Source organism: Magnolia sinica, chromosome 1, assembly GCF_029962835.1.
Source record: "Magnolia sinica isolate HGM2019 chromosome 1, MsV1, whole genome shotgun sequence".
In the NCBI taxonomy this organism is placed as follows: domain Eukaryota; kingdom Viridiplantae; phylum Streptophyta; class Magnoliopsida; order Magnoliales; family Magnoliaceae; genus Magnolia; species Magnolia sinica.
In genome coordinates, this window is record NC_080573.1 from 138,547,106 (window position 1) to 138,560,235 (window position 13,130).

Below are 13,130 nucleotides of genomic sequence, written 5' to 3' on the forward strand. Positions count from 1 at the left end.
TATATCAACATAAAAGGAGTGAAATATACTCATTTTATTTCAAACAATCGTATTCTCAAACACACCAGCATCCTAAAGTCCTAAATATAGGAGAAAGCTACTCCACAAGATCTCATCTGTACACTAAGAGAAGAGCCACGGCAGTCCGTGCGTGGAGAGATTGAAGATGATGATCAACAACACACGTGCCAACACACACATATCCGTGACATCAGGTTCATTCATCATGCAGGGGCCGCACGGAGCCCCACTGAACTTGCCATGGCTCAAAGTCAGGTTTCTCCATTCACGTACATAAGAAGAACGGAGGGTTACAAAAGAAGTGATCCAATGGTCTCATCAGATGATTGGCCTTCTTGAATTCCAGGCCAGGGAGAGTTCGCAGGGCCCACCATCTGATGAGTGACCTGGATGCTGAACTCCTAACCACGTTGGCACATGTTTTTTATGTGAAAACCAGAAATGGAAGTTCACACCCAATTGTTCCCAAGAGAGAAATCATGGAACCGAAAAGATAGCTCGCCGGCAGTGTCTCGTTCAAGCCTGAGCCCCGACCCGTCAGTAGGAGCTTGGCTATCATTCGGCAACCGTGGAAAATGAGTTTCTGGCGGCACTGGCATGATCAGTGGGGAGACAGCCCTTGGTCGGGCAACACCTTCGCTCTGGGCGGCCAGTCCCCTGTCCCACAGGAACACATGGATCTGGATCGGCCGCAGTGCGTGGCGGTGCAAAGACAACTTCTGGCTGAGTGAGACGGTGTCGAAGCATCGGATAGCCCCAGTGGATGACACCATCCAAGGAAGGATTTTCTCATTGGCCAGTCTTGAGATCACCAACAGCTTAGATGCTCTCACTGCTTCCCTGTATAGCTCCCTGAGCCCTGATCGGGATGAAGCGGTTGCCTCCTTTTCATCGTCCTCGATCACAGAAGAAATGTAGATGAACCCCTGCCATAAGAGGAGAAGAAGAGAAGATTGGGTTGATAGGAATTCCCAAGTAACAACATGAAACAAATTTTCTAGTTTCAAGACATTGACATGAATTTCCTTTCTCAACACCTTTCAAAAACCATTGTGTTGTAATTTTCAGCATCCATTATGAAGGAAAACAAATGGCTTTTCAAAAGAGAAGTGGGCCAACATGGGAATCCATTCAGTCACCTTAATTCAACTGAGCAAGGACCTAAATAAAACAAGGAGAAATTCGTTGATAGGATGGCTACGTTTTCCATACTGTGAGCATCCACAGTGGGCTCACCAGATTGACCATGTAATCATGTGGGCCCATCCATGGCTGGTAAAGGAAAGAACTGGTGCACGCATCAAATGCAAAACGTTATGGATGTTGAAAATTCGGCTGAAATAAGTGTTTAACAGCAAGGGAAGGAATGAAACCTCTTCAGTGCGGCTAATGGCAAACCCGAGTCTTGAATCGCCTTCTTTTAGTTTGATCTCCACAGGGACTTCCACAATCGGAGCAAACCATAGGCGGACCGCTCTCACCACTCCGATGTCGACCCCATGGTAATCTTCAAACCCGTAAAGGCTTGCGTTTGCGATGTTCGAAAGGTCAGACAACGATCCTGCATTGACAGTCACAGAAGTTGTCTCTCCGGAGATCTGTTACAAGAAAGATAAACGGTTGAGTTCTTATGCACAAACCGAAATACAAAAAACCTTCAGCAAAAATACGTATGGGGACTCTTGGGTCCCAGCCCAATATAAGCGTAGATCAGGCCTTAATTGAGGCCCATGTGTGGATTTGAAGCCCGATTGACAAATCATTCGGGCCGGGCCAAAGTTGCAAAATTTTCGATTAGGCCTGATTTGAGGCATAGAAAAAGACCCGAAGTAACTTCGCCCAATTAATTATCTGGTTGGGCTTGGGCTGACTGTTGCCCAGCCCAGACCCTCACAATCCGCACCTTTCTTTTTTTTATTTTTCACTCATACCACAGTCACGGTCACAGTCGGATTTCAACACTGTAGGTAGTCGAACCATGACCTCGTGTTGAAACTATTGTGAGTCCATCACGGATGCATGAGTAATTTGAAACTGTTGTGAATCCACCACTGATGGATGAGTAATGACCCATGTTGATTGGAAATTAGAATTGCTTTGTATTTACGAGAATCGTCTTTGAGCAATGCTCGTGTGAATGGACTACATACCTAGACACTGCATCTGGACCGTTCAAGAGTTGCACCTGCCTACTGATCGGACGCAGCTTCGGTGAATCCCTGTGGGGCCCACCATGATGATGCATGTGCCTTGCATCCACGCAATCCATCCATTTTGACAGCTCATTTTAAGGCATGATCCGAAAAACAAGCAGATCCCAATCTCAGGTGGAGCATGCCACAGGAAACCGTGGTGATTTGACCCCATTAATGGGCCACAAACGTTTTGGATCAAGCTGAATTTGTGTGGTCCCTTCATCCAGGTCTTTGTAACCTTATCATCAGGTTGGATGGTAAATAAGCATTCTGGTGGCCCCAAGAAAATTTCAACAGTGGGAATTCAACCACCACTGTTTCCTGTGGTGTGGTCTACCTGACATTTGGATCTGCTTCATTTTTTCATCGTGCCCTAAAATGAGCTGCCAAACGGATGGATGACATGGATGTAAGGCACATACATCAAGGTGGGCCCCACAGTGAGGGATACACTGAAGCCGCGTCCCTACTGATCCAAGTCAGAATGGACATCTCTTGGATGGGCAATAACCCAAAACGTTGTACTTGTACTGACCATATTCTCCTAACCATCCGATCTTTGGGCTCTTTTGTGGACCGTTGCCATAGCCTTCACTGACCATCTAGAAAGCAAGGCTGTTGCTTCCATGGTTAAGAACATCCGGTTAAAACTAAGACGTGGCCCGGTGACGATCAATAGTCATGTCCGCTGGTTTAGATGCGTGTGCATCTACTTGAGTTTTGACTTGTGGGCTCGTGGGTTAATATGCGTGCGGATCAACTGAGTTTGACTGGTCTACCAAAATTCTTTACGGGACATGGGACCTCTTAGGCACCATCACCCCTACAGGTTGTGCTAGGTTATTCACCTGCGCAAAATCCACGCCATACATCATTACGACCCAGGCCCAGAAACAAGATGACGTGGGCCACAGGCGTACCAGAAAAATGGACGGTAAGAAAAATAGGAAAAGCAAACGATCACCATCGGTCTATATTTTTCAATAAACCGACAGCGCATGTCCATGGTGGGACCCACTGGATGAATTGGCCAGACCCGCGACCGCACATGTTCGCAATATAAGCATTTTTGTATTTCTTTTAACATAACATGGATGCCACACCCCACGAAGTAGTGTTCATTCATATTACCTTAGTGAGGAGGGATTCAGTCTGCACGTTCATGAAGACAATGGGGACGCCGGACGCCTGAGAGGCATTGAGCCATGCATTAGCCCTGGCCAACGTATCTTCAAGGTCATTGTAACGGGAAGTAACCCGATCTGACGACTTGGGAAGGACTAGAAGAGAAAAAAAGCAGCTGGAATTTGGAACCGGCAGCGTCTCCTTCATCTTCTTCTCCCACGAATACGATACATATCCGTCTTGAAGCTGAGCCTTGCTCAGCGCGCACGCTACCCTTGAGCTCCTCGAACCTATGTTCATCAATCATCACAAATAAGAAAAAAGCATACGCACGCCACCATTTATTCTATGTTAGACAGATGAAATGATACGGCAAGAAAATACCCTATATCCAACTTGGGTGTATGTCGCTTTCATGACAAATGTGCCTCGCACCATCACTCAGTGTGTGTGCCTTTCACGCGATATCAATCTGGACCGTAATCGTCCACATATATGGTTTTAAGACTCGGACGTCCCATGTGACTCATCCCACTTGGGAATCTGTAAGACGTAATCTGGTTCGACACCATGAGTCACCCCAGCCTTGGCCAAGTCGGGCGATTCTCCTGTGGCTCGAGCTAGTCCTGACTCAACTTAACACTAGATGACTCGATCCAAGTTGCTGGGTGTTTTAACCATGGTCCACAACACCAGTTTAAAACACCTGAGCTCTGTGGGGTCCATTATGGTGCTTATGTAAAGTCCACTCCATTCATCGGATGAGAACCTACGTACAAACACCCATTAAAAACTCACATGGATCACACTAATGGAAACACTGTAAAATTGCTCCCAACACTGCTAGTTCAGATAGTGTGCACCCGAGAGTTTGTTATGAAGCCGACTTTTTTGTCTCTCTCTTTCTGTCCTGGTGAGTTAGACCTGATTAACGGGTTTGATGAAACTACACCACATGTAGTCCCGCAAACAAACCTATGGTCGGCATCCCATTCCTGCTGCAGGATAGAAGCTGACGCAGAGAGTAGAGATTCCACATACTCGAGTGTTTTGAGACCGGTGCTGAGAATGCCGGTCCTGTCATTCATCATTCGCACGGGTGTAAATGGCCCATGCTACTTTAGAAAGAAAACACGCACTTCTATAAAAGAAGTTTTGGGTAAGGTCTTGACTTTGGGTGGTTTGTCGCACCCAAAGTGCGCACCGCGTTGTAGGGCCTAGTTTCCATTTAAACTATGTAGCCAACGATAACGGCGGTTCCGTTATAAAGACTTGAAAACACATTGATTTGATTCTGGCCGAAACGTACAGCAACGTGGCTCGTGATTGATTTTTCAAGATCACATCTTTGAAAAAGGAGGGGAAAAAACTATGCATCTTCCCGCAACACTCAGCTGTTTGGGGCCCACCGTGATGCCTGTGTTATATCCACTCCGTCCATCCATTTCACAGGATTATTTTAAGACATGTAGACCAAAAATGGGGCAGATCAAAACTCAAGTGGGCCACAGTACCACATGAAATAGTAGGGATTGAACACCCACAATACAAAATTGCAGCAGGCCCAGTAAGGTTTGGAAGTTGGGCGTTTCCATCCTCACTGTTTCCTGTGGTGTGGCCCACTTCGAGTTTTGGATCTGCCTCATCGCTCATGTCCTAACAGATGGACCAAGTGGATATAAGGGAGACATCAAAGTGGGCTACACAGAGCTTGGGGTTACAGGGATGCCGTTTACAGGAAATTAACGTTTGAAATGGATACGCTGTTCACATGGGTGGGGTCCAGCGTCCGCCAGCAAAAGGCGCATATCAAAGACTTTTAAATAAAGAGAAGACAAAAAAAAAAAAAAAAAAACCAAAAAGGACAAAACCTCTGGAAAAAATAAACTGATTATCATTGGGCCGACTGTATAGTTTTTCTTCAGTTTTTCTATCCAGAGAAGATATGTTAAGGGGACGCAGATTGGGAGGTGAGTGCCTCTCCACCCACCTCGGTGGAAGGAGATGTGGTGAGGTGTGATTGGTGGGGCATTATGCTGTCAGAGATGGACCAGGTACTCTGAAAAACCTCAAAAAAGGGCCAGGCCCATCCCAGACAGCTCACAGCCCCACCAATCGCATCCCGCTCATCTTCACTAGCGAGGCGGGTGGTGAGGTAGGGGTTTGTTCATGCACACGTGCCAGCCTGTCAGAGTCATGGGATCGGAGCAATTCATCAGGTGGGACCCACCAAGAATGTGACTTGGACCAAAGACTCTAGCTGTCCACTTGTCACATTGGTCGAACATGTGCATTCAATATAGGCAGGCTGGTTGGCTTTTTTCCTCTTTTTTTTTCATTCACTTAATCACATGAGGACTTATCACCCGTAACAAGCCCTGCGGCCCATTTTTACAGCACTTTGCACTTGAAAATTTTTTACTGCTCAGTGGACACTAAAAATCAGTGCAAACATCTCCCACCGTACGTCCGTAAAGGTGGGCAGGAATATTAACATACACTGTAAGATGTATTTCAAAAAATCAAAATTTTGACCTCTATTGGATTCCTGCCTATTGCCGACACCAATTCCCTGCTCAGGAGATATGGTACGACAGAGTCGAAGAAAACTTTGTAAATGAGGGCAGCGTGACTGGCCTTCACTACTAAACATATGGAACATGTTTAAAGTTATCAGGGGCATTCATACAGCAGCCAGGGATCATAAGTTGCAGCTACGAGATGATCTTAACGTCCGGTTCTACATTTGTGCTCAACCATTAATAACATCCATTTGCAGGTCACTGATCAAATGTCTGAGATAGCCAACAAGCATGGAGTTTTAGGCCACAGCTCATCCACTTGTGTTAGGGTTAATGTATCAGCAATCCCAATAACTATAAACATGTCCCAGATGTACTGTGGAGGCGGTTCAAGTAACCTTTGCATGGCTTAGTGGTCACAGGTGGTACAGATCATAATAATCACAATGTTCAATAAGGAGGCAAAAGAACAATGGCCCTAAAAACAATGAAGAAAGAGAGAGATTCCAAAAAAAAAAAAGGCTCAGTAGTTAAATTCAAGCAAAGTTGTGTTGGCAAAAGTTGTCCTTGGCAAGTAGCTTGTCTATGGTTCATCTCATCGTCTGAAAGGATAATGGCATTAATGTAAATATCCGAAAGGTGGGTAATACGCATACGAACCGACCCAGAAAGGGAATTAAAAAGGGGTGGGTTTGTGTAGAGCAGAGAAAGGAGATTACCTTGCAGAGCGAAGCACTCGCCCTCCGTCCGATCAACGAATCCAACCGCGTAGTTCGGGTCTTCGATCGACCGCAGCATATATTGCTTCTTTCCGGCCGTCTCGATCGGTACGATGCAGGCCTGCAGCTCCACGAACTCGTCTCGGCCGCGCCTGACTCGAACATGGATCGATGTCTCGTTTTTCTTGAACGATCCGTGCAAGAGCTTCTGGACCCCGCTCTTTCCGTTCTTGAACGGCGATCGCTCGCACAGGAAATTCCCGATCCTCAGCTCCTCCACTATATCGCCCGTCTGCAGCATGTCGCCGTTCCATTCGTCGGCTTTCGAGCTTCCCGTCAGGCACTCTATCGCCACCACCGGAGCTCCTCTCCCGTCTCGACTTTCGGATGACTGAGTTCGATCCATTCGCATCTTCATATGACTCCGATTCTGAAATTTCATATAAATCCAACCATCGAACCTCTCTCTCTCTCTACAAAACTCTCTAAATTCCAGAAATCTAGAGAGAAGGGGGGAAACAAGAACGGAACTTTTCCGAAATTTGCGAGAAAATTCGTGCGGAATCGACGATTTTTCTAAATGTCAACTCGAATTTAGCGACGAGCTTCTGAAATACGATGGAAGATCGGAAATTTTGAACGATCTGGAGAAAACAGTGTTTTTTCTTGGGGAGAAAGGAGCCCTATAAGTCAATTCCGTAGAAGGAGATCGCGCAATGCGATTCCTTATTTTTTAAATGAGGAAGACAAAAGCGATCCTGAAATCCCCAAAGATCGCGAATAAGAGGAGCGCTATATCCTTTCTTTGAAGCCGAAGATTCTGAAATTACCGAGTAACAGCCAATCCGCTCCCAAAAAGGACCCGACGGCTCAAGGCCTCAGTACCGCGTGCTCGTTTACTAGAAGCTTCGCGCGTTGAAATTTCCGACGCGTCCACACAAGATGAATTTATGTTACTCGCGCGTTTATGATACTCGGCAGTCTGCTGCCTTGTTACAAGTGCTGCGCGTGGCCATGATCGGGTGATCCGAACCGTCAGTGACTCTTACTACGGGAAAACCTCAAAATGATCCTAAATTGCTAGCACCCGGCGATCTGATCCCGGTACGGGATCCTTATCGGACGGTGATTCCATACCATTGGAACACGTGTGACAAATTGACTAGATTGAGACCGTTCATTCTTTATAGGTCAATCCTAATAATTCAATTGGTGGTATCAGCAATGGCTCACATTCGATCAAAAAGAGTCCAATTAGATGGTTGGGGACAGATACTGTAATCCTTTTTATTGTTATAACTTTTACAGCTTTCGGATAGGGATCAGGGGTTTACGTGGTCCCTTTTGAGAATTATACCTGGGGCCAATCCGATCGACGGCCTGGATTATCGGATGGGTGCACCACTTATATACACACAATGCCCCGGTAGACATGAATACCATCCTCCACCGCGCATCATATGGTTCTTAATAAATGGTAGGCCCACGTGGTGGAGGCAAGCAAAAAAGCGAGTTCGGTCTCCTACCCAACCGTTGACGTTCGGCGGCTGAATGGGTGGCCTACCGGGTTCGCCGAGATTAACTGTACTGATTGATCGTGACTCAACAACCGTCAATCTAGTGGGCCATCACATGACAGAAACCATGCTGATTAGTAGCTGGCATCTGTAACTTCAGCTTGTAGCCCATGGGTTGCGGAAGGGTGGACTGTAGACTACTTTGGATACTTTAGAGGATTCTAGCCGTCCATCCCATAATGTTAAGGTTTGCTTGAAGGATGCAACAATAGATCTATAGGATTGCATGATAAGCAAGGGTAGGTCGACTTAGATGTATGGTCTAGATTTTAATGATCCTACGGCAGCATCTATGCAGCTGTACCGGGGAGCTGAGATGAACAGAAACAGTTCCTCGCAATGAGGAACCTATATTCTACAAGACGGCCAAAATACCCAATGCCCGGGAGATTCCTGCGAAGGAGAGGGAGGGTGTCGTTTGTGGAACACGAGTAAATGTGATACACATGTGAGAGATCAGAACCGTCGTCAGGCCATTCCCTAATTTATTGCTCCCAAAATCATGGTTCATGGATCAGGACCAGAAGCTTGCTTGAAATACGGAAGGTTGATCTTTTTCTCTATCCATCAATTTCGGCATTCTCATGTGGTCCACTTGAGGAGCGAGCGGGACTTATCCCTCTCCACAATCTGATGGTTTGGCTTCACGTCGTGGATCTAGGGTCCCCCCGCAGAACACACGCGGGCTAACCAGCAGGTGAGATCGTGTGATCCTCGACGGACAAGCACGTCCACCGAAAACGAACGCTGTTTGACTAGTGACGCCGGCATGTGCTCTGTGGGCCCAATATGATGTATATGTTTCATCCACGCCGTCCAATCATTTTTCGAGATTATTTTAGTTGCTGGTCTTAAAAATTAGTCCGATTTAGATATCAGGTGGGCCACACCACAGGAAAACAGCCGTGATTAAATGTCCAACATTAACAACTTCATAGGGCCCACTGTGATGCCTATTTGACATCCAACCTGTTGATTAGGTCATACAGACATGGATGAAGAGATAAAAACAAATATCAGCTTGATTCAAAGCTCCTACTAAGTTTTTAATGGTGGAAGTTTAGTCGGCACTGTTTCCTGATATGATGTGATCCACTTGAGATTTGGACCTAACCCGTTTTTGAGCTCATTCAATAAAATAATCTGAAAAAATGGATGGACGGCGTGGATGAAATACATAAATCGTAGAGGCCCTACGAACACCGACCAGTGGCCGCGTCACTGTCCAATCCGCGTCCGCCGAAAACATTACAAAGGGGCGCGGTTTGGGTGGATCCCCGAATCCACCAAGGTCAGTGGATACCCAACTGCGAGGCCCACTTTGATGCATGTGCCTTCATCTGCACTGTCTATCCATTTTGAAAGTTCATTATTGGGCATCTTTCGAAAAAGCTCCCAAAGATCTGGATGAAGGAACGGTACAAATATCAGCTTGATCCAAAACTTGTGTGGCCCAAGAAAAGTTTTTAATGATTGATTACCACTGTTTCTTGTATTATAGTCCACCTTGGATTTGGATCTGCTTTATTGTTGGATTCGTGGCTTAAAATGGGCTTTCAAAATGAATGGATGGCCTGGATATAAGGCACATATATCACAATGGCCTCATGGTTAGGGTCGGCTCGTAATTAGGGGTGTACATCGAGTTGAACTGAGTTGAGCTTCGGGTTGAACATTGGTTGACCTTAGCTCGAACTCGGCTCAGCTTGATCCTCGAGCCTGACTGGCCAGCTTGGCTTGGTTCAGTCAATAGCTCGGGCCAACTTGAGCCGAATTCGAGCTAAGATTGAGCCGAGTTTGCCATTGAGGCATTTTTACAAATACTTGAACCGCAACTTCAAAAACCCAATGTTTTGTAAATAGAGGCAAAGGTTTTACATATGTTTTATTAAACACCTTTTAAATCACATAAAAACCAAAAAAAGAAAAATCAATAAATAATTGTTTAATGTACATACCTTGTTTGCCACCAGCGTGAGCAGCACCAAAGGCAAAGTAATCGAGTCACCAAACTGGTTCGATCGGAGTTCAATTCGAGCTGGATTCGATCTGAGTCAAGCTGAGCTGGGGCGGCTCAAACTCATTTTCAAGCTCAAAAAATCAACTCGGCTCGGCTCGAAGTCAGCTTCGTATAAGCTTTTTCAACCCGAGTAGAGCGAGCTACCCAATCTAGCTCGGTTCATGTACACCCCTACTCTACTCATAATTAAGGCACATACATCACGGTGGCCCCACAGTCAGGGATCCCACTCACCTCGGTGGATCTGGTCGCGCCCATCTCCATCGTCACCATGTCTCCTCAACACCGAGGTGGTTCCACACTACCCAAGCTGCGTCCATCCTCGACCTAATGACATACACGAGGTACTTGAATTTTCAGATTGTACAAGTGGAGCCACGATCTATTGATCCAGCCCCTTCGTCTGTTGGACTCTATATTCATGGACCGTGGGCAGAAAACTTCCAAGAAAGGAGGATCATTTTCACCCAATCTCTGCCCTCCATCTTTCTTGACCGTTAGTTTTAACGCTTAGGACTGTCCCAACGAGGAGACTTTGCTGCATGCCCTGAACCCTCAGTCGCAGATAATAATTCTCGTTCAAATCAATGTCTATGCAGAGATTCTAGAATGTTGATTTGGGAATCTTGAGAGACATGGTCACATACAGCGGCTGCAAGCGGGACTCGCATTTGGTAGTGACCCCTATGGTCCCGAGGTAGGTTATCAGTCGGTGCTGTGGGTCCCATGATAATGTATGTGTGTTATCCATGCTGTCTATCCATTTTTTCAACTCATCTTAGAGCATTATCCAAAAATTGAAGTAGATACAAATCTCAAGTGGACCACACTATAGGAAAGAGTGGTGATTGAATGGTCACCATTAAAAACCTCTTAGGGGTCACAAATTTTTTGGATAAAGCTGATATTTTTGTTTTTCCTTCATCACGTCTCCGTGACCTAATCAACCGATTGGATGGAAAATAAACATTAAAGAGAGATCCCTATGAACTTTTTAAAGGTGGGCATTCAATCACCATTATTTTCAGTTGTGTGGTCTACCTTATATGTATATTTACCTCTTTTTGGGACTAATATTTTAAAATGATCTAAAAAAATTAGAAGGACAATGATACAATACATGCATCATTGTAGTGCCTGATAGAGCTTTTTCCGCACGGATTTCAGCATTGGTAGGGTCACTACCGAATCCGAGTCCCTGCATGTGCACCTTCAACAACATCGATTTCTTTACAGCAAACGTGCCACATACCGTGGAAAAAGGGCAACGCCATAATGATCAGTTATGGCCTACCTTTTGCACGAATTAGATATTCTACGCATGTGAAGCATTGAGGTTATAAAAATGGCCTGTTTTGGAAAGTTCACGTACATAGGTGGGGAAACGGATTGGCTATCCCCTGACACCAGCCCCATGGCTGGTGGTCGGTGCTCTGTGGGCCTCACCATGATGTATGTGTTTCATCCATTCCGTTCATCCATTTTTACAGATCGTTTTATAGCTTGATCCAAAAAAATGAGAGGTATATAAATCTCAGGTGGACCACACCACATGCAAACAATAGTGATTGGATATCCACCGTTAAAATCCTCCTAAGGTCCACTGTACTGTTTATCTGACATCCAATAAGTTGATTAGGTCATACAGGCCTAGATGAAGAGAAAAAACAAAAATCAGCTTGATCCAAAACTTTTAGAGCCCCAAAATGTTTTTTAATGGTCGATGCTCATTCAACACTGTTTCCTGTAATGTGGTGCACTTAAGAATGGGATATACCTTATTTTTGGTCTGATACCGAAAAATGATCTGTAAAAGTAGATGGACGGCATGGATGAAACACATACATCATGGTGGGGCCCACAGAGCACCGGCCACCAGCCATTGGTTGGTGACAGGGGGAGTAGCCAATCCGTTTCTAAAGTTCACGTGTAAACGGTCCAAATAGTCAGCCCAAACATGGATAGTCCATGTTTTAAAAGTCTCACCTGTGAGACAACCGTGGCCCTTAGTTTTATACACTTTGTCACATTAAATGTTGACCGTTTACTAATTCTAATTTGGACCGTTGGTTTGAAGTGGGTTCACGATGGGTAGCGTCACCTGATGTGTTTATCGTTAATTATTAGACAACCATTGTAGGGTCCACTGGATGAAAGGTTATGATTGATATTTCAACATGGCGTGTGTACTCTGGAGAGATGGCACTACCATACTTGGTTCTTCTGGCTCCGATGTGTCATGCCATGTGTCCCATGCTAAATTTGATGGATTGGTTGAAGATCCCGGCATCTGATTAATGGACACTTTTCCACTTTCATTTCAACCGTCAATTAAACGTCCACCCATCAAATATTTTTGTAACCAACTCAGTGCAAATCGTATAATCTATGATCCATATTACAGTTTTAGATTACAATTACTTGCGCCTTACCTGTACAATTTCTTAATGCCTGCGTATCAAAACTCATACTATGCTAGAGTATCGAAGTTTTCTTAAGGACGACCGCGGATTCGGCGAGGCAAGAAAACATGGAGTTCCGATGTCCTGACGTGGCGAGATTTGATTTGTCCAGCCCGTATACTGAACCAAAACACTTTCAAACGGGAGTGGCCTCGGTGGATCCCTGACCATAGGGCCCTCTGGAACGCTTGTGCCTTACCTCCATGCCGTCCATCCATTTTTACAACTCATTACAGGGGATGATATTAAAAATGAAGCAGATCCGGATCTCAGGTGGACTATATAGCAGGAAACAGTGGTAATTGACATTAAAAACTTCTTATTAGCCACAAGTTTCCGATCAGGCTAATATTTGTGTGGTCCCCTCATCCATGGTGTGTTGACGTCACCAAATTCTGAGGGCTCGGCCATGATTTAAGCTTTATATCCGCACCGTCAATCCATTTTCTGAGATCAATTTTGGGCATTACCCAAAAAATGAGGCATATC

The 13,130-nt window shown here is 45.4% G+C and overlaps 1 protein-coding gene across 1 annotated transcript; it reads right to left on the reverse strand.

Annotated features, from left to right (window-relative positions):
- Positions 1 to 16: 16 nt before the first annotated feature.
- Positions 17 to 7,459, reverse strand: LOC131220645 (uncharacterized). Its single transcript, XM_058215443.1, has 4 exons — positions 6,583 to 7,459; positions 3,348 to 3,631; positions 1,395 to 1,619; positions 17 to 947 (listed from the first exon to the last, which is right to left on the reverse strand). The coding sequence occupies exons 1-4, from the start codon at positions 7,022 to 7,024 to the stop codon at positions 471 to 473; spliced, it is 1,428 nt and encodes a 475-aa protein (XP_058071426.1). The 5' UTR covers positions 7,025 to 7,459; the 3' UTR covers positions 17 to 470.
- Between the last annotated feature and the right edge of the window lie 5,671 nt (positions 7,460 to 13,130).

Bases quoted from the DNA above. Each gene is read 5' to 3' on its own strand.
- LOC131220645 (XM_058215443.1), bottom strand. From the start codon at position 7,024: ATGAAATTTCAGAATCGGAGTCATATGAAGATGCGAATGGATCGAACT. The intron at 3,632-6,582 runs GTAATCTCCTTT...TGATGAACATAG, and splicing joins CGAGTGCTTCGCTCTGCAAG to GTTCGAGGAGCTCAAGGGTA. The intron at 948-1,394 runs GTTTCATTCCTT...CTCTTATGGCAG, and splicing joins CCATTAGCCGCACTGAAGAG to GGGTTCATCTACATTTCTTC.